This window comes from Sphaerodactylus townsendi, linkage group LG04, assembly GCF_021028975.2.
Source record: "Sphaerodactylus townsendi isolate TG3544 linkage group LG04, MPM_Stown_v2.3, whole genome shotgun sequence".
NCBI lineage: Eukaryota > Metazoa > Chordata > Lepidosauria > Squamata > Sphaerodactylidae > Sphaerodactylus > Sphaerodactylus townsendi.
In genome coordinates, this window is record NC_059428.1 from 83054214 (window position 1) to 83075804 (window position 21591).

General features: G+C 40.0%; 1 protein-coding gene across 1 annotated transcript in view; it reads left to right on the forward strand.

The window, feature by feature from the left end:
* Positions 1-21591, forward strand: part of SH3KBP1 (SH3 domain containing kinase binding protein 1) — a 190285-nt gene that overhangs the window by 157604 nt on the left and 11090 nt on the right. Inside the window, 5 exon segments of the mRNA XM_048493335.1 lie at positions 2796-2897; positions 6948-6999; positions 10016-10096; positions 13273-13474; positions 15091-15176. Of these exon segments, the coding sequence (XP_048349292.1) occupies positions 2796-2897; positions 6948-6999; positions 10016-10096; positions 13273-13474; positions 15091-15176 (523 nt within the window).

The window sequence follows — 21591 nt, forward strand, 5'->3', positions numbered from 1 at the left end:
TCTTTAATGTAAAATGGTTCTCATTTAATATCTACCCAATTATCTTCTTGCTAGTTGCTGAGACATGTTTTTTTAAAGAATCTCTTGTTTCTTTTAAACTTTTAGATTTATTCAGAACTGTTTTAATTTTGTACCCAATTAGATTAATTATAGACTTCCACAAAGGACTCTTAACAAATAATTGTATGTTGTCTTAAATGTTGACTGTATGTTTCCAGGCCAGTCACTAGGCCTCTGAATACATTATGGTATTATTTGTTTTCAATATTTAATTTACTGTAATGCTTAATAGTTCCTTAGAAATTGTTCTATAATTAATTTTGATAGAATGAGGTGTCTGTTATTATTAAAACAAGGTTCTTTTAGTCTAAATATGTTAATATAGTTTGCTCACGTGTCTTTCAGACACTTAATAGCTGATATAGCAGTTGGCAGTAATATAGACTAATGTATGTATTCTTTTTTTAAAAAAAATCTTTTAATTATTTTATCATTTAGGAATACATATTAATTGGCAGACAATCTGACTTAAAGTGGTTCCAGTAATAACAGAATATGATCTGCCACATGAATTACAATGTACGTAACATTTGCAAGTGATTTAAGATTCTAGTACATAAATACAGTACGAAATATATGCATACACACACTCACCCACACAGCTACATGGATACAAATTAATAAGTAAGTTAATAATAATCTTAAACTATGCAGATAACAATAGGATTCTATTTTGAGGGTCAGAATTGTATAGATAACGTAATAAAGGATCCCATACTTTATAGAAAGGATCAAGGCATTTTTTGTGTATTAAAGTTGTCAGTTTGTCCGCTGTTCTGTAATCTTGAACCTTTAACAACCAGTCGTCATAAGATGGCAATTCTTGTGTCTTCCAATATCTGGCTATCACTACTCTTGCTGCTGTCGTTAAATAATAAAGAAGTGTTTTGTGTCTGTAGAATAACATTATTAGAGTCCCAGATCGATAGGAGGTATAGGTCAGGTCGTTTCTCAAACTTGTAATTTAATATAGATTCTATTATTTTGTGTATTGTGTCCCAAAATCGTGTGATTTTAGAGCAAGTCCACCAACAGTGGAAGAAGGTGCCATCTCTTTCCACAGAGGCGAACAGTGTTGGTACATCTTGGATAATCGTGAAGGAGTTAGATACCACCTGTAAAACATTTTCACATTATTTTCTTTGATCTCAGTAGAAAGTGTCAATTTGATGTTATTTCTTCAGAGTTTTTCCCAGGTCTCCATTTGTATGGTTTTACTGAGATTCCTCGCCCAGAGTATCATATTATCCTTCACTAAATTCGTCTCTGTCTTAAATTCTAAAAGTAGATTGTATATTTTCCTGATGGCTATCTTATTTGGTGATTTATATATAAGGTCCAAAGTCGTGTCTCTTTCTAGAAATGTCCAGCGATCTTTTGTCTTTTTGAAGATATTTTTCTAGATGATAGTAAATGTCGAATTGACAGGGAGAATCATTTATCAATATTTCTAATCTTGGTTTAAGTGTGTAAGTATTATTTGTTTTAGTTAGAATATCTTCGTAGTGTGGCCACATTTGTATATTTTGATTAGATGTATGTATTCTTATTGACACCTGAGTTTCTGACAAACTATTTTGGTGTTTTTATGGAAAGAGTCACTAATAAAGGTAAGCTAATCCAAATCCACTGAGGATTTTAAAGATTGTCAAATAATCACCTTCTTGGTTGGCAGTAGCATGCACACTTGCATTAATATAGAGTATCTGAACATTTCTACATCAAAGCTGCATTGGTATAATTAATTTTTCTTTTTACTGTATATGCAGTGAAACATGCATAACATATATAGAGATGATTCGCCCAATTGTGAACTAGTATAAACAATCCTATAACAATAAAATATATATCAAATATATCATTAATGTAAATCTCACATTAATTTAATTTATACCAAGGAAGCTAATACAATTTGTAGCTCTAACAGTGTGATTTACAAGACTTATGTTTTTCTTAATTAGCTTAACTTAAATGAAAATCGGGGAAAGCAATGGCAAACTACCCCACAAAAGCAGCTTGTCTATAAAATCACTGCTTGCAGTGGTACCCCAGGGTCGGATACGACTAAAGGGGAAACTTTACCTTTAAATGAAAATAGATAGCTTTGGTTGGGGCAGGAGTTAGCAACCTTTACCATCAAAAGAGACTGGTTAAAGAATGTAACTTTGCAGGTGAATAGCTTAGGATGTGCATTTTGATAAATCTGACCATCCTAGTCTGTAAAGGGCTTAAAAGTAATTTCCAATATTTTGAATTGGGCCCGAAGGCAACAGGTAACCAGTGCAGTTGGTGCAGCAAGTATGTTAGGTGATACAAGCAGCTGACCCCAGAGAGGAAGCTTGCTTCTTGTACCAACTGTAGATTCCAAGACATCTTCAAAGGAGGTCCCACATAAAGTGTGTTATGGTAGCCCAGTTTGGCACTTAACAGTAGCATATATCAGTGTAACCAGATCAACAAGATGTAAATAAGAGGTCAGCTTACAAACTGCATTCAGTTAAAAGAAGCCGCTCCTTCAACATGCTTAACAAGGCTGGGTCAAGGAGCAAATGCAATAATAGCTTGATCTTATGTGGAAAGCTTAGTCCTATCTATCAGTGATGCTACTATGATAACAGTTAAATAACGAAGTTTGTTTTGCATGAATCTGTTCGTGCGTTTTCTAAAATGCATTGTCCTTGAGCTTATATTTTTGCACTAGTCATAATTCCAATGGCTTTCTTGATGTGCCTCAGGAATGCATCGATGCTGGCTGGTGGGAAGGAGAACTCAATGGCAAACGAGGAGTCTTTCCTGATAACTTTGTTAAGCTTCTTCATTCTGATTTTGAAAAAGAGGTAGGAATGGTTTTTCCCCCTATCATTTTCTTTTGTGAAAGAGAGTAGTATTTAACAGCACAATCCTATGCAGAGTTACTCCAGTCTAAACCCATTGAAACGAATGGGCTTTGACCAGAGTAAGTCTCTTTAGGATTGCAATGCAAATCACTTATATGCCTGTGTTCTTCACTGCCATTCATTTGTGACTTGTTACTGATAATAAAATATACAATATCATTTGGATATTTTGAAAGCCTCCTGAGAATGATTTTATATGACTGCATACATTTGAATATTTGTAGCTTTTTCAGAGCTTGCTGTTATATTGACTTTCAAAGCTATTCATACAGTCTCAGCAATATTCTTCTGATATCCCAATTGCTGATCCATAGTTTAATTTGCTAGGGTTTTTTCTCGTTAACATGAGATGCTAATGAGAGAGGATTTGAAACCACCTGCTTTAGATATGCATCACAAGCAGTCTTAATTTAATGCAACGATGGTGAACCTTTTGGGGTCAACGTGTCAAAAATTCAGAAAATGCCTAACTTGACTCTTCTGTAATAATAAATGGCAACATGGACAGAACAATCCAAATATATATACCACTATGGTGACTTTGGTCAAAATTAAATCGTAGTCAGAATGACTAATACCTCACTGGGCTTCAACTATAAACATAAGACAACTATAAACAAAAAACAACCTGCATGTAATGCATTGTACTACAAATGAAATATGACTAATGTGGTCTCCACACAGAATTAGGAGGAAAACAAAACTTTAATTATTGGCATGTATTCGGGGAACAAGATCCTTACCTTGCACCAGGGACATAGGTATAGATTTTATGGGGGGTTCGGGGGGACACACCCCCACCTGCCCCTAGGGCATACCATGCCTCTTCAAGCCCTGCCTCTGGCCTATCGCTTATAAAAGCAGCTCTCTGGGGCTGGGAACGGCAGACTCCCCTGCCCTGCCCTCCCCTGCCCCCCACCAGCTGGGCTCCCAGCCAGCAGCCGGCAGTTCCTTCTGCCCTCCCCTCTGGGCAGAGGCATAGAGGGAAAATGGAACCCAGGGCAAAATTCAAGCCCCCCCCCCCCCGGCAGCCGCTGTGATGCTGGAATCCATCCCCAAACAGCATCACTTTCAATGGTGTTTAAACTAGAGAGCCCAAATTCTCCTTTTAAATCCACCTTAAAGGGAGAAACTGCGGTCAAACAACATTGAAAGTGATGCTGTTTTGGGGTGGATTATCCCCACCCTGAAACAGCATCACTTTCAATGTAGCATAGTGGTTAAGAGCAGGTGCATTCTAATCTGGAGGAACGGGTTTGATTCCCTGCTCTGCCACTTGAGCTGTGGAGGCTTATCTGGGGAATTCAGATTAGCCTATGCACTCCCACACACACCAGCTGGGTGACCTTGGGCTAGTCACAGCTTTTCGGAGCTCTCTCAGCCCCACCCACCTCACAGGGTTTTTGTTTTAAGGGAGAAAGGGCAAGGAGATTGTAAACTCAATTGAGTCTCCTACAGGAGAGAAAGAGGGGATATAAATCCACACTCTTCTTCTTCTAAACTGAGGACCTCAGATTCTCCCTTTAAATCCCGAAGGGGGTGGATTTAAAAGGAGAATCTGGGGAATTTGGGGGGGGGTGCCTGCTGTCAGGGGTGCAATTGTTAAGCTGGCAGCATCAAAAACCGAAAAAAACCACTAAAAATGTTTTAAAAACCCACAAATGGAGGGGCAGAGCTTCGAACGTGAATGGGGGGGTCCTTGCCTTGCCTTGCACTTGTTACAGATAGAGGTGGAACCTCTTGCAATTTTAAAGTGTAACACACAGTACCTTTAAAATTGGAAAAATCCCCTCTTGCAATATGTGAACACAAATGTGAAAGTGCAATCTTATACAGTGCAGTCTTAAACACTGTCAACTAATGTAATACTACAATCACTCCAAATGTGTATACAGTTTTGCAGAACAGCTTCATCTGGGAGGATAAATACATGCAGACTTGGCTTACTTCCAAGGGAAAAGTCCTCCTGATAGCCCAGCCTGTTATGCTTCAATGTTTATCATGTGATGTATTATAATCTCAACATCTTGCTGGAACACATCGTTCTCGAAGTGCTACAATGGCATGCAACTACTTGACTTTGCTGGCATGTCATCCCTCTTATATACACACACACACACATACACACACAATATATATATAAAATGTGTGGTGTTATGCATTATATAAAGAAATAATTACAAAAATGACTCAAACTCAAACAGGGAGAATAGTTGTTGTCAGTGTTGCCGAATGCTCCTGTGTCACCCAAAATGTTGTGGCATGTCACCTTTGATAGGTGTGTCATAGGTTTACCATTACTGATTGAATGCAGTATTTCAGGAAGAAGATGGCAGTATGCTGAATATTCTGTTACAGCATGTTTATATCATTGTTTTGGCCACGGGAATATTAAATCATAGAGATATGTTTGAATACATTTGGGAAAGTATAAAATGTAAAATACAGCATATTCAAAATATGTCAGATAAATACAACTTTGTCCTAGTTAATAGAGCAACCAATTGAATAGATCTTGTCCTGATGATGGCATGGAGAGTGGACATGGAGAAGTTTTGTCCCTAAGTCATAATACCAGAACATGAGATCATCTGCTGAAGATGAGGAGTGAAAAATTCAAATCAGATAAAAGAAAGTATTTCTTCACACAATACTTAGTTAAACACCGCCCAGAGCCCTTAGGGGATGGGGCGGTATATCAAAACTAACAAATAAATATAAATTGTGGAATTCCCTGCCCCAAGATGTGGTGATTGCTGCCAATTTGGAAGGCCTTAAAACTGGCATGTTTTTTTCTTATTGAATTGAATTGAATCGAAACCTTTAATGGCATTACATATATATATATACAATAGGCTTGAATAATATAAAAATTAAGATCATTAAATAAAACAATCTTTTAAAAAAGAAAGGATTAAAAGTTTTGTTTAGCGAAAAATTGAGAACGTGCGGTGACGACAACACACAGAAATCTGGCAGTAGGTTCCAGTATTGAGACAGAGTTGCTATCTAACAAAAACAGAGTTTTGGCAGGATACGCGATGCTGTCTAAGCCAGACAAAAGGGGTTCAAGTATGTTTTTCCGCGCAGAATTGTAAAAAGGGCAGTGGTGAAAGACGTGGTGAATGGGTCCTATTCTGCATATGAATGGGGCACATATGTGTGGAGGTGTTTTAGGGATACAGTTATCTAAAACTTGGATGTCTGATGTGGGGGGGGGGGGCATTTTAGTTCTTGCCCTAGCACAATTTTTTGTAGATACATCCTGGTGGCTACTAGTTAAAAGAAATACTAGTCATGATGCATACCTATTCTCTCAGGTATCAGAGCAGCATGGCTATTACATTCTGCAGAACACAGGCAGTATAATGCTGCATTTGGCTTACTTACAGGCTTCGTAAAAGTCTTTTCCTAGAAGTACACTGTGTGAACAGACTGCTTGACTTGATAGGCCTGGGTGTGATGCAGCATGGTGTCCTTAAGTTCTTATCTCCAAGCAGAGAGATGATTTTTGAATGATGATTTTTTGTTTGTTTAGAAACTTTAGAATATCATCTTCTTTTAACTTTTTGACAGTGTCGTCTGCAAACTGGAAAACAGATGTACAGCAGCGCATAATAAAATCTACCCTCAGGAGAGCATTTCCTATGATTTTTTTAAATTAATCTGATTAACTTGTGAAATTTCTTTTGGTTTCCATAGTGCCTATGTATTTTCCAAAATAGTTTTGGTAGTTCAATATGGTGTCTGGTACAGAAGGGCCATGTTGGTCGGAACTTTTCGGTTTTAATCTTTTGGAACAATTATATTGATTACAAATTTGGAAATGATTGTTTTCTGTTGTGTTTAATTCTCTTTAAAGTTATACTTAATATAGTGGTAAAAACGTAATACAATTTGTTTTCTTCTTCAAGGTGTAAGTATAAAATAAATCTTAAATTCAGCACAAATTCTTCCTAGTAATCTTATGGAAATTTCCTTTTGCTTCAGCGACCTAAGAAACCACCACCTCCGTCAGCTCCTGCCATCAAACAAGGATTAGGTAATGCACTGCTGTCATATAACCATCAGTAAATATAGTTTTTAGACAGTCACACCAATTTTCTGTCTCTTAATGTAGACTGTTGGAGTTGCTATCCACTGTGTCATTTAACAATTGTTAAACTGCAGGTACTTTCCACTTGTAATAGATACTGTAATGCTTTCAGGATTGCTCATGTCTAAGAAATTGTGAAGGAAATTGTAAAGAATCAACCCCAATTAAGTGAGAACTTTAGGTGGAATTCGTTACATTTTCCCAAATTAAACTTTGTTGGGGAGGGGCTGTTGATCCATTCCTTATGCAGGATCTATACTTCAGTTCACTGTAGCTTTTTACACTTTCATTTGATCTCCACCAACAGATAAGACCTTTAATTTTATTATAGATTATTGTAAATCTTTCTAAAATGTGCATAAGCAACAATTAAGCCTTGCCATCTAGTGGTAGCTACAGAAAAGTACGAACCTGTGAATTATATTCACAGTTGAAATTAAAACCACTAATGTTTCATTAGCAGAATGCGCTTACAAGATCTAGCAAACTGTACAGTAATGATAAATAAGCACAGTTTTGTTTTCTAAAGAGAGACCCTCTATTATAATCATGTATTGCTTGCCTAGGTAAGAAGTAATTGCCTTCAGGAGATCAGGATCTGTACAATGCAAAGATAGTTTCATGAGAGTACCCTCTAAGAACATAAGAACATAAGAACAAGCCAGCTGGATCAGACCAAAGTCCATCTAGTCCAGCTCTCTGCTACTCGCAGTGGCCCACCAGGTGCCTTTGGGAGCTCACATGTAGGATGTGAACGCAATGGCCTTCTGCGGCTGTTGCTCCCGATCACCTGGTCTGTTAAGGCATTTGCAATCTCAGATCAAGGAGGATCAAGATTGGTAGCCATAAATCGACTTCTCCTCCATAAATCTGTCCAAGCCCCTTTTAAAGCTATCCAGGTTAGTGGCCATCACCACCTCCTGTGGCAGCATATTCCAAACACCAATCACACGTTGCGTGAAGAAGTGTTTCCTTTTATTAGTCCTAATTCTTCCCCCCAGCATTTTCAATGAATGCCCCCTGGTTCTAGTATTGTGAGAAAGAGAGAAAAAATTCTCTCTGTCAACATTTTCTACCCCATGCATAATTTTGTAGACTTCAATCATATCCCCCCTCAGCCGTCTCCTCTCCAAACTAAAGAGTCCCAAACGCTGCAGCCTCTCCTCATAGGGAAGGTGCTCCAGTCCCTCAATCATCCTTGTTGCCCTTCTCTGCACTTTTTCTATCTCCTCAATATCCTCTTTGAGATGCGGCGACCAGAACTGGACACAGTACTCCAAGTGCGGTCGCACCACTGCTTTATATAAGGGCATGACAATCTTTGCAGTTTTATTATCAATAAATAATTGATAATACATAACTGTCACTCTCTCCTTGTCCTTTAAAGACAGATGGTCTTTTAAAGCAGGATGAAGATGGGCAGAGGGGGCAAAAGTGAATACTGTGGTCAATTTCTGCTGCTACAATGAGGTCTTATAGTAACAAAAACATCATTCTCACAGGAAATAATAAAACTTTGCCAGGTATAGCAGTTTTATCAGATACAGTGGAGGCACCAGCTTATGCTGCAATATATGTATTGGTCCAACTATTTGTATTTTGTTCATGTAAGAGTTTCTTGGAAAAATACATAGCCTGCTTGGATTAACATGTTCTTTATAAGCTCCTGGCAGGCATCCTACCACTTAGTTCAACAATGTTTGTTGACCTTTTTGTTGAGAACTCCTAGTGCAAGGGATTCTAAGAGAGAGCATTTCAGACAACATGCCTGAACAGCAGAAAATCACAAAGTCCAAAGGTAGACCAAAGAGCCATGGTGAAGGCGCCAAGAGACTAGAGTGCATAAAACTAGGCTCAAAATCCTAAACTTTATGGCCAGGGGTCTGAGTCTGCCAGGGATCATTGGCCAATCAGATCCATGGATGATGTCAATTAATCACGTAGCCCTATTGCTATCCAGATGTCCCAGAGTGTCAGAGTGAGGTAAAATAGTAGGATTTATCTGCTGGATAAGCTCTCCCATTTCTCACAGGTGACAAGGCTCATAAAATCATCCGGTAATTAATTGGAACGTGACTCCACTGTTGTCAACCTTGGTGACTGTCAGGCCCCGCCATTCTGGGCCTGCCAAAACACACAAGACATGCCCGGGCATGTCTGGCTGCAGCTGGACTCCTATTAGCATTGCCCAAGGCCAGAGGCCCTGCCTTTTGTTACTGCAGTAATGTAGTGAATGGAGTCCACCAACTCTCCCTAGAAGCCAAGCCATTCCCAAAACAATGTATCTACCACAACAGTCTTCAACTGTCTTTTCTCATGCTGATATGGGGGGGAATGCAAAGGTGGGGGTTAACTGACTGTAACTGTAAGGTTTATACTGGGGCCAGGGAGCTGGGGCTTCAGTCTCAGCTACCTGGCCATAGGGGTCAGACACAGTTCTAATAAAGCTCCTGAAGCCATTCTCAAGTTTTGTTATTGACTGGGGTACCAAACCCTTACAGTGACTTAGGGGGAAGTCACGAACCCAGCACCTGACTCTTATCTCAGCTGCAAGAGATCACAGCTTTTCTGAATCTTATTTTCCACTTCAAAGTTATTTTCCACGTCAGTGTTTGAGAGAGAAAGAAACTGCATTAAGAGACTCAGTTTATTGACACTTTTCCTGCCTTGAGAGCTTTTTTTTTACTGGCTGTTTCCTTACGTTGGAGAAAGCTTTCTTGGGCAGGTCGAGAACTTCACATTTTGCTAAGTGGAGTAGTATGATACGTGCCATCATCTCCATTGAAATACACAAGGTACTTTCTATGGCACAAAGTACCATGCTCTGATGAAAGAGCTCCATGACACCAGAGATAAATCTCTTTGTGCTGCTATTATCAAAACAGATTCATAGATAGGGTCGGTGCATGCATATTTATTTGATTTACTTTTTCCTTAATAACTGATTTTTTATTTTTGACAGCTACTACAGATAGAAAACATGAAATCAAGAAAGTACCTCCTGAAAGACCAGAATGTCTTCCTTATCGAACAGAAGAAAAAGGTAGGAAATTAACTTCTGAGTGGAAAAGTGTGTTCTCATCCATGTTTTCTAAGCTATTAGAAGAGAGGGCAACTCAAGTACATTTTATGACTTTCTAATCCATATCTTTATTTTAGCTCTCAATTTCACATAAAAAACAATGAAATGGAATACTGGTAGAAATCCTGTTACAAATTTCTGAAACAGGAAAAAAAATGCTGCCTTGTATTTAGTACTGCTAACAAAGCCTTTTTTAAGTGGTTTTTCTGGACTATCTGAAAAGGGATCCCTTTTTCAGACCAACAATGTCCCTGCCCTCTTCAGGCAATTTACTTTTGGGCGCATACCTTTTTGCAACGTCCTTATGTTACTGCTGCTGCTTGGGTAACATTAAGTGATTTCAGCTCAGGCAACGTAGTGAGGTGCAGGAAGCCGGTGTTCTTCAAAAGCAAAGTATTTTATTCGGAAGTGGTTGCTGCAGCTCAGGCAGGGGAATTGCGCTTTTGTAGCCAAGCGCTAGAACTTTTATACACAACATCAAAAGGGGCAAGGGGGCAGGTCCCTTACCATACAACAATACAGAAACATCAACACATAAAAGAAAAGATACAATTACAACTTTGTGAATGGGACCATGAAATCTCGCTGTCAGGCGTCTTCCCGCGAGACCTTACGCTAGTGCTGAAATGGATAGTGGAGAGAGTCCATTCATAAGACTGAGTGAGCCTGTTTAACGCACCCAGGAATCTGGTTATCAGATGGGCTGCTTCCTTGAGTTATGACCTGAGGCTCCCGCGCCTCAGTCCTGCAACAAAAGAAAGTTCAAATAGTCCAATGGTGATCTTGGCAGGTTCTTCAACGGCTGGGATATCTGGGGTGCTGTTATCAGATTCAATTTATAAATCCAAAGGGGTCTTTGTTTCTGCTAAAGAGATCTACCAGGTGTTGGCCCGAACTGAATTCCAAGGCTAGCTTCCTTGACTCTTAATATCAGCTGTTACAAGCTATTGCTTTTACCCATAGATACAAGTATTTAAAATAACATTTCTAAACTTAAACATTAGAGGAAACCTTAAAGAACCTCCAATACAGTACAAGCACATATACCTATAAGCAAGAGTATCCTAAATTAACAGTAACAAAACCTTAAAGTGTAATCCTAAACATTGGGCAGCTAATAAATTCAACATTGAGGGGGCTTACATTAAACCTTCAAAGGGACAAAAGCAAGAAGGAAACCATGTGAAATATCAGCACATTTGTATATACACGTTCTTTCCAAGCCTTGTGGAGGCTTTTGGACAACACTGGTCTCTTTGCTGTGATCCTTAGCCAGTGTAGTTCGGTGGCAGGCTCAGGAAAATATTTTTCCTATTTTCCTGGCAGTAACACTTATTGCCTCAACTTAGGCTAAAATGGATTATGCCATGTTTAATAAATGGTCTATGTTTTCTAAACTAACTTCAGAGCAAAAAGTTCAATTTATCCAAGAAGACTCTGAACCTCAGTGTATTTATTTTGTTGGTTGTTTTTAGAGGCTTCAGAGAAGCATTGAAGGGAGGAGTTATCCGATATGGGTCTTATTTAAGTTATGTGGTTTATGTCAGAACAAGGGGAAATAAAGAAAGATAGTTGCCAACAAAGCATTATGTGTGTGAGTGGCAAATAAGTGGTTTCAAATATTGCTTCAGCCATGATGTTCACCTTGCACATCATTTTCTTAAATAAACCTAAGGAAGTCCTTGGTTTTTGTGCTCACTGTTCTCATAGCTTGAAATTAAAGGGTTCTGTTTCTAAGTTTTTCATCAAGTCAGATATGAGCGGGGAGTTTTGTGTTGAAAATTTTCAGGAACAGGAAGGCCATCCACCCAGGACAGAATATTTCTGGAAGGTGCCCCCATCTCTCTCCCTCTGTTGTGGAAGAGAGGTGGAAGAGAGGTGGAGAAACTGTCTTCAACCTTTTGTTTTTGCAAGAGGACAGAAGGAAGATACAGTGCCTGATAGCATTTATCCAAGCAAGCTTATTGGCATGCATTTTTTCTTTTGTTTCTCCTGCTAGATTGACAGGACAGGAAGAGGATTCACTTTTTGTTGTCCTGTAAGAGGCAGAGTATAGAAGCCCTTGCTAGGCAGAAAACCATACAGAATGTTAGAGATTCAAGATAAAACTTCCTCTAAATAGCGCTGTTAAGTGTAGGAAGGAAGCAGATTTCTCTTGGCACCATACTGTACCACAAAGGATACCCTTTCCCTCAGCATATTGTCCTGGTAGTGGGTAGGGAACTCCCCTACGCCATAAACCCACTTTTACTCCTGATTTTGGATACCCATCTTTTATTGTTGGGGCTGTGGAATATCGTGTCATTTTGAATTTCTATGCGGGTTGTCAATTCTGGGCTGGGAAATTCCTGGAGATTTGGGAGTGCAGACTGGGGAGGGCAGAGTTTAGGGAGGGGAGGGACCTCAGCAGCCATTTTCTCCAGAGCAACTGAAGTCTGTTTCCTGAAAATCAGTTATAATGCCCAGGGATTCTAGGCCTCATCTGGAGATTGGCACCCTGGTTTCCACAGCAATCTAAAATGCTATCTGACCATTGGGGATCTTTTCCCTGTAATCTCTGCACATGCAGAACATTTCTGCATCATGGACTTAGTACCTCCCCCCAACAATTTTCAGAAAAGTTTCATATTTTTGTGGAATGGTTCAAGTTTGCAGAAATATATACACTATTCTTGGGTGGCCCACATTTGCAGAAATTTGGATCTGTACAATAAGGCCATCAGTTGTTATTAGCTAGAGAAATGTCTGAATGTGAATATAAATTATTGATTTGTTCAAACAAAAAATTAATGGTGCAGAAAATCTCAGTTTGACTAGGTTTCACAGAGTTCAGTAACCTTAAAGCAATTTGTATACTTATATTGGCATATATCCTACTTCACAAGCAAAGCCAATGCCTTCTTCCAGCCTGCAAACAGCTTAAGTTAGGAAAAGGCTTCCTGGACAAAGATAGGATATATGTCAATAAAAATATTTTCTTCCAGCCTAGATTACAGGCCACTATTACTGTTGCAAGTAAGGAATAATGAAGATTGTTCATTGTCAGTATTTATCACTTCTCAAGGTTATAGAGTTTAGTATGTTAAGAAGTTCTGCTTAATAATGTCTTTGTTCTTTTGGGGGAAATTAATTTAAAGAAAGACCAGAGAGAGATCAAAAACTGTTAGATTTTACAAGGTGAAGCCTCTCTTGTTCCTCTGCAATAATTACTAAATCAACAAGAAACCCTCGGCCCATCTGCTCCAACAAAAAAAAATGTAAAACTCTTTTGAACAGGGCCTTGGTAACGTTGCCTCCAAGAAGACCAGAAAGACCAATTGTGCCTGTGACCCATGCAAGGTATTGTTTCTTCCAGCATTTCCTAGTAGGGGTGATGACTGTCTGGGTGCAGAAATCTTTCAGTCCTTACAGTGCAATTTTTATGTAGTTATGGCTTAAATTCCTGTGGAAATATAAATGTATGTGGGGTTGCAACCTTAAATAAAGAACCTAGGGTGGGGAGGTGAATAGAAATCCTGTTACTATTTGAAAATCTATTGTGAAAAAAGCTGGAGAGTTGGCTTGGAATACTGTGTGCTGTTCTGGTCTCTGTATTTAGAAAGGCTAAAAAAAGTGAAAAGAAGAGCAACCAAAATAATAATGGAGCATATAATCATTTGAGCACTTTCCCTGTTAAACAGGTCTTAAGTCATTTGGAGTTTTTTAGCTTAGAAAAAAATATTGAGGGGTGATATGATGAGAGATCTGCAGAAAATATTATTTGTGTGGAGCAAGTATATAAAAACCAGAGTACAGTAGTTGTTAGAATGATAGACTAAGATTTGGAAGACTCAGGTTCAAATCCCTATTTGGCATGGAATGTTGCTAGGTATTGTTCAGCCCATCTCTCTCTCTCTCAGCCCACCAGCTTAACCTGGGCTGATTCCGCATGGGCCAAAAACAGCAGTGTGAAAACGGTGTGAAAATGGTGTAAAAGGGTTTAAAATGGTGTAAATAGGTTTATACTGTTTTCACACCGTTTTCACACCTCTGTTTTTGGCCCATGCGGAATCAGCCCTGGTGAATGTAAAATGAAGCTTTAATTCCCACTGGGAAGAAGGTGGGGTACAAATGAAGCAAATAAAGAAATAACAAGAAACTTCTCTCCCTTAGTACTAGAACTCAGGGTCACCTTATGAGACAAATTGTTAACTTAAGACAGCCAGAAGCTATTTCACAAAATGTGGATTCATTGCTGTAAAATGTGGTGATAGCTACTGGTTGAGATGAATTTATGGAAGTTAGGTCTATTGCTAGATATTGAACATGAATAGGACCTCTGTGTTCAAAGGCCCAATACTTCAGATGCTGGGAAGCGATTAGCAAGTGAGGGCTGTTTCCGAAGTACCCTGAGCATATGAGTGGCCATTGTCAAAAACAAGATGCTCAGTTAGGTGGGCCATTTGACTGATGCAGTTGGCTATTCTTATCTTTATATGATGTCAGTTGTGAGTGATAAGGGGACCAATCATAATGAAGAAGCAAGCTTCAGCCAGCAGCTCAAAACTGGGGAAATTGTACTTGTCATCATAGCTTGACCTTTTCTCCATGTCTGTTAATGAGTCTTCACAGTTATGCCATTTGTTTTCATGATTTTAAAAGCAAAATATTATTTGAAAACATTAGCCCTTTTTTTGCTTTTTGACTAGTTCATTTCAAGATGCTGATAGCATTTGAGAAATGGTTTAGGGCTCTGGTGTGTCTAAAATAGGCCCATTTGACAGGTGTTAAAGAGAAACAAGATAAGGTTAATCCAAGCAGCATGTCGGTTTACGAGAGATGACTTTTGCTGACAGCTTGCTGTGACCCAGGAGCTGTGAGAGAGGAATGTTTCTTTCCCCTGTTAGTTAGATGAAAGCTAAAAATGTGCCATTAGCAGGCAGTTCTAGTAAGTTTCACCTTTGTTTCAAATACAGGAGTGATATTCCAAAAGTAGACATAGTGGGTTGTACACTATCCAGCACCTTAGAGAAAGACGCCACAGAAAGAAGCAATGACATCGGTAAGTTGAGGTGCTTTTTATAACTGAAGTAATGAAGTAATCTTGTTATCAAGCTTCCAACCGCATATTTGCATTCACATTTTTGATAACATTGTAATTAGTAGCTATTTTATTGGGTATTGATTTTTTGTGCATGTATAAATAACTAGATACAAAAATATTGATCTTTTAACTGTAGCTTTTAACAATAGCTCAGTAAATATTCATATTTTTGTGTGATTGCAGATAATTTGTATTTTATTCTTTTAAAAACAAGATTTTTTAAAAAATATTACCTTAAGTAGTTGTCATTTTTACAAGGAACTGTAGATCTCTGTAATCATTAAGCAAGTTATCAGATGTCCTGAATCACTTCAGGTTAAACTTTGAGGACTAAAGATGCAGTCTGATTCTTGTTCCCTTCATGAGTTCGTCATCCAGAAGACCTACGTTCCAAGTTGCTAGTATAGTGGACTCCTAATGGGGGTGGGGGTGGGGGGGGATGAGGTGTTCTGACTGTGGTCATATATCTGAAAGCAAATCCAGGGACAGTGTTATTTGCAGATGGAAATATTCTAATGTCATCTGCTTCAGTCACTCAGTTCAATAACAACTGTGCTGCAGCAGACATGTTTTTGTAAGAGACAGACTCTTTGTATCCTAAATTGTAAGCATTACTTCAGCTCATTGGTAGCATGCGCTGTTATTTTTATGTTGTGGCTTCTGCATAGGGCACATGTTCATAAAGTGTTATGCTGCAATTGACTAACCTTCCTTTTCTCCACACTTGGCAGTTTTGCATTTATTTGCAACTATGGCACTAACATTTGAAACTCAGGTATCTAATAATTTGACTGCAATCCTAAGTGTACTCACTTTGAAGCAAGTCCACTGAACTCTGCAAGACTTAATTCCAAATAAAAATGTTTAGAATCAGGTGGTAATTTGCTCTCAAATTTTGTGTCTGTTCCATGTGAGCTCCTCACTGCTATGTGGAATCTCTGCCATTGCTAAGGTCCTAAATGTTGCTACAAATAAGTGGCTTTAATACTTAAACGGGTGTATTTATTATGTTTCTAAAATAACAATAAATGCCACCATGTAGCAGTTTTTTTAGTTTAAAGGCTTCGTTATAATTATGACTAGCCCATTAAATAATGGAGTTCTACTTGCCACAAAATTCTTGAGCACATTAATGATAGGTGAGGATTAAGTTAGCAAATGAGATGTAAAAGCTGTTTGAAAACAGTACGAATTCATATAAGCAATAAATCATTACAAGTTTTAGAAGCATAAATGAGGACCACAGCAGCAAATGACAATTCCCTAATTTGAAAAACCAACAGCAAATCAGGAATCCCTAATTTATGAAAAAGAAGAGAAACTCAGAATGCTCCATTATAGAGCATGTGGCATCCATAATTGATTTCGGATTTGTTTTTAAAAAATTAATTAAAAAATTAAAAAGAAAATGGAAAGATAGAGAATTAACTAAAAACTAAAGAATTACAGTATTGCACAGTGTTACTCATACAAGAAACTGAATAGTTTAGGGCCTTTAATTGATTTCTTAATTATTTCAAGAGTGGAGAGTGAGTGGGTTACATTTTTGCTGTTAATAATGTTACACTGTGAATGAAGAAGAAGAGTTGGTTTTATACCAATCTTTTCTCCATCATAAGGAATCTCAGGGCCGCTTACAATCACCTTTCCTTTCTCTCTACACACATACACCTTGTGAAGTAGGTGGGGCTGAGACTGTTCTGAGAGAACTATGAACGGCCCAAGGTTCCCTAGCGTGCTTCATCTGGAAGAGTGGAGAATACAATCTAGTTCTTCAGATAGAGTCTGCCACTCTTAACCACTACACTTCACTGGCTCTCTCCAGCGTGGGAGTAATATTTTAGATTTATAAATATTTATATATTTAGAGTTATATTATATTTAGATTTATAAAGATTTATATTCATAAATGGAATGAGGGCAGCATGACAGGAGATGAAATTAAAGTGGAATGCATGTAAAGCAAGAGATATTGTCAGAACGACCTCTTACATGATAATGTTAAGTCAGCAGAGGGTAGGCTTCAGCTGCAGTCTTTACAGGCTGATTTGATGATATAGTCCAGCAATACTTTGTTAGCAAGCATGGTTTATGAAGCACAAACATGCACAAGTCAATCCACATATAGCTGTAGTATACCTTGGAGGAGTATTGCTGGATTTATAAGCTGCTGGATAGAAGTTTGCAGTTGGGGATGAGTTGTGTTTAACATTGTGTGAAATGGAAATAGATGAGCCTTAGTCCCTTCTGGGTTTACCTAGACTAGATGCTGACTGCAAATGTGATGTAAGCTTGTGTTAACATGACTCACAGATGGATGGGTTCACTTGATGTAATTTTCTTGGCATGGAGCTTTAGGATATTTTTATCTAATGAGGCAGGGTTACTTAACGCATTATTAATTTTGTGCTTATTGTTTTCAAATTTGATTGTTGGCATATAAGGCATTTATGTTCTTAGATTTGCCAGGGAAGTGTGGTCCCACTTCTTTCTTTCTCAGAAAAAAAAGTTGTTGTTAGTCTTATTAAGTGTCTAGAAAAAACATATTCCCCTTTCCTCCTCACGCCTTGTTTTCTTTTCTCTTCTTTTTCTACATTTCCAGTGATGCCTTTCTTTTCCTTTCTACTCATATTTCTTCAAGCTTTCCCCATTTACATCCCTTTACCATGGGTAACTCTTCTTCACTTGATGATGGTAAGGCTGTTTTCCACCTTCCGTCTGTCCTGCCATTTATTTTGCCTGAGAATGAGCAGCATGTATAATGTCATTCTCTTGACATCCTGTTTTGTTTTGTTGTTTTAGATACAGCTATTAGCACTCCAAGAGATGTTACGTATTGTTAATGTAGTGCCTCTAAAAATATTGCATTGGTTTATGCTCCTCCATGATGCATACAAGTTCACTGTTACAATGATAAGTGTTACTGTCCTAAAGTTCTAATAAATACTTTTGGACTATCATTACGAGTAAAATCAAAAGCCGCAGCTATCTTTAGTGTAAATTAAATGCATGAACCTTGGACCAAAATAGCACATAACCCAAAATTTACCCTTAGGGTAAAAAGTCCCACCTGTGCACTTACCTTTGAGGAGACGGAGGCCTCCAGACTGTGCCAAAGGAAGCCACTTTCCAGCTCACTGTGATGCCCAGAGATGCTGGATTGGCCAATGGCTGGCCACCAGCCAACCCTTAAGGGTCAACAGCAGAAGTGTGGGGCAACAAGTGTGGCACAGGAGCAGCAGAAGCCACCACAAGGGATGGTCCATTCCACATCTGTTGTGGGAGCCAAAAAGGCTTCTTTAGAAGGATAGGCAGGAAACAGGCTATAGTGACCAACTTAGGTCAGTAGAGGGCAGAGGAGATGCTCTATAAGGCTTCCCAGGGAGGAGGGGCGGAGAAAAATCCCAGGCAGGCAGCTTTCTCCTTGGGCCTATGACCTGCCACTTCCAAAGGCCCATTCCCCAGGATAGAGGGTGGGAGTGAAGTCAGAATTACCCTGCCTCAGACCAGGCTTATCAAGGTGCAACCTGGCAAAACTGGGAAGGAAAGGCCAAATCTTACCTGGCAGGAGTGGGAGAGGGGACTGTAAACCCATTTCCTCACACTCTTCTGAGATTCCTCCAGGGGATGTCCTACTAAAGGAACCCTGGAGAAGGAGACACTGCGAGACTTCAGCAGTGACTGACAGCTGCTTAGACTACCAGGACTACTGCCATTGTGTAGATATGGGTTTGAAAAGGATTTAGGCCATTATTTTAAACTAGCTCCTTTTTTCTTTCAGTGCAACATAAGGCTAGTATGACCTCTTTTCTGCAATTTTAATTTGATATAGACAGGCTGGTGGGTTGAATCAATTTTAGATATGTCTCTAATATGCATTTTTGTCAAGACCCTACACAAAATTTGCTATTAAGTTCTGTGAGTAAACATTTGTTACAGAAGTTGGATTAGTAGGATGCAGAAAAGAAACATGATCTTTACCTAAAATAAGAAAATAAATCAGTAAGGTGCACAATTTCGTTTCCTATGCAAAAAATTGTAAAATTTGAATTTATTTATTCTTGGGTGACATACACTTATTTTATTTATTTATTTATTTATTTATTAAACTTTTATACCTTTACATCCTCCTATTTCTAGGGCTCTGAGTGATGTATGCAGCATCAAAACATGGCAAAACAAGCCACTAAAATCTTTCAAAACAAGCGGTAACAAACATTAATAGTAATCCATAAAATTGGCTTAAAACTCATAAAACGGCAACCAAAAACCATAATACATAATAAAAGGCGTCAGATACCCCAATTTTAAAACCCTACCCCATGAGGGGATGGCAGGACTCCCTCAATATGGGGGGGACCCACAGTGATGCTAACTGCCCTGAGGGGCAGGGGCAGTAAGGGGCACCATATCAGCAGCTGGACACTCCAAAGGCCCGGTGGAACAACACCAGTCTTACAGGCCCTCCGCGGAACTCACCCAGGTCCCGCAGGGCCCGGACAACTGGAGGAAGAGTGTTCCACCAGGCGGGGCCAGTGCCGTAAAGGTCCTGGCCTGGCGTGGGAGGCTCCAGCAGCATCATAGAAGGGGCCGGGGGCCACCAGTAAAGTTGGCCTCTGCAGAGGCGCAGAGGCGAGGTTAGAACATATGGGGTGATCGCGGTCCCGAAGGTCTGAGGGTCCCAGGCAGCGCAAAGAAACCTTAAAGGTCCAAAACCCACACCTTGAAGATGATTGAGAATTCAACTTGAAGGGAGCCAATGCAGCTGTCGCAACACAGGCTGGATGTGTTCTCTGAAAGCGCCTCACTGTGAGCAGGCGTGCTGCCGCATGTTGGACCAGTTTTAACTTCCGAAGATCAAGCGCGCTAAGGGAAGGCAGTGACCAGCGAGTTACAATAGTCCAGCCCTGGAGGTGACCGTTGCATGGATCACGAGTGGCCAGATCAGCCTGGGAGAGGAAGGGAGCCAACTTAGGGCCCGGGCCTGGCGAAGATGGAAAAATGCAGTCGGGTTGTATGGGCCACCTGGGTCTCCATTGAGGAGAGCGAATCCAGGTGCCCCAGACCTTCTCGCGAACAGAGGGGTCGGCGCCAATGAGACCCCCTCCCACACCGGCTGGAAATCCCTAACCTCACCCCTGCCCGGTCTAGCCAGAAGGATCTCCGTCTTCGATGGATTCAGTTGCAACCTGCTCTGCTGCAACCAACCAGCTACCGCATACTCAAACAATGCTGGAGAGCGCCCAGGGGCTTGGCAGCCGCTCCCCTCCATCAACAGAATGAGCTGAGTGTCATCAGCATATTGATGACAGATCAGCCCAAAGCTCCGCACCAACTGAGCAAGTGAAATTGCATATAGATGTTAAATAATAGCCGAGGAGGGATAGCAGCTCCCCTGCGGTACTTTCCACACTGAAGCGGAGGAGCACCTCCGGGAGGCTTCATCCCGCACCACACTTGCTGACTCCGGTCGGAGAAGCGAGGCAATCCACTGAAGGACAGTGCCCCGTGCAGGCGGCCAAGCGGCGGTGCAGGTCAAAAAAGGTCGTGATCGACCATATCAAGCAAGCCTGCTTGGTAAGATCTAACAAAACCAGCAGCAGCGCCCGATCCGCCCCGGTCGAGTTGCATCTGGGCGTGTGTCTGTGATGGCGACAAGAGAGCGGTCTCCGTCCCATGCCCAGCACGGAAGCGGACTGGAAGGGGTCGAAAGCCAATGCGTCATCCAGGAAACCCTGAAGCTGCTCCAACACCACTCTCTCAATTACCTTCCCCAGAAACGAAAGATTCGAGACGGGGCGGTAATTGGCCAGATCACCTGGATCTAACGATGGTCTTTTCAAGAAATGTACAAGTCACCCTTACCAGTTTAATAGAATTAAGAACATAAGAACATAAGAACTAGCCTGCTGGATCAGACCAGAGTCCGTCTAGTCCAGCACTCTGCTACTCGCAATGGCCCACCAGGTGCCTTTGGGAGCTCACCTGCAGGATGTGAAAGCAATGGTCTTCTGCTGCTGCTGCTCCTGAGCACCTGGTCTCCTAAGGCATTTACAATCTGAGATCAAGGAGGATCAAGATTGGTAGCCATAGATCGACTTCTTCATAAATCTGTCCAAGCCCTTTTTAAAGCTATCCAGGTTAGTGGCCATCACCACCTTCTGTGGCAGCATATTCCAAACACCAATCACACGTTGTGTGAAGAAGTGTTCCTTTTATTAGTCCTAATTCTTCTCCCCAGCAATTTCAATTACCCAGATTTGTGAAACCACATTTGTTAACTACCCTATATGTCTTGAAGCATAGCTTTTATATGATTATGATTTTATGATTATGATTTTCCAGCCCCAATAAATTTTAATAAACATATTAC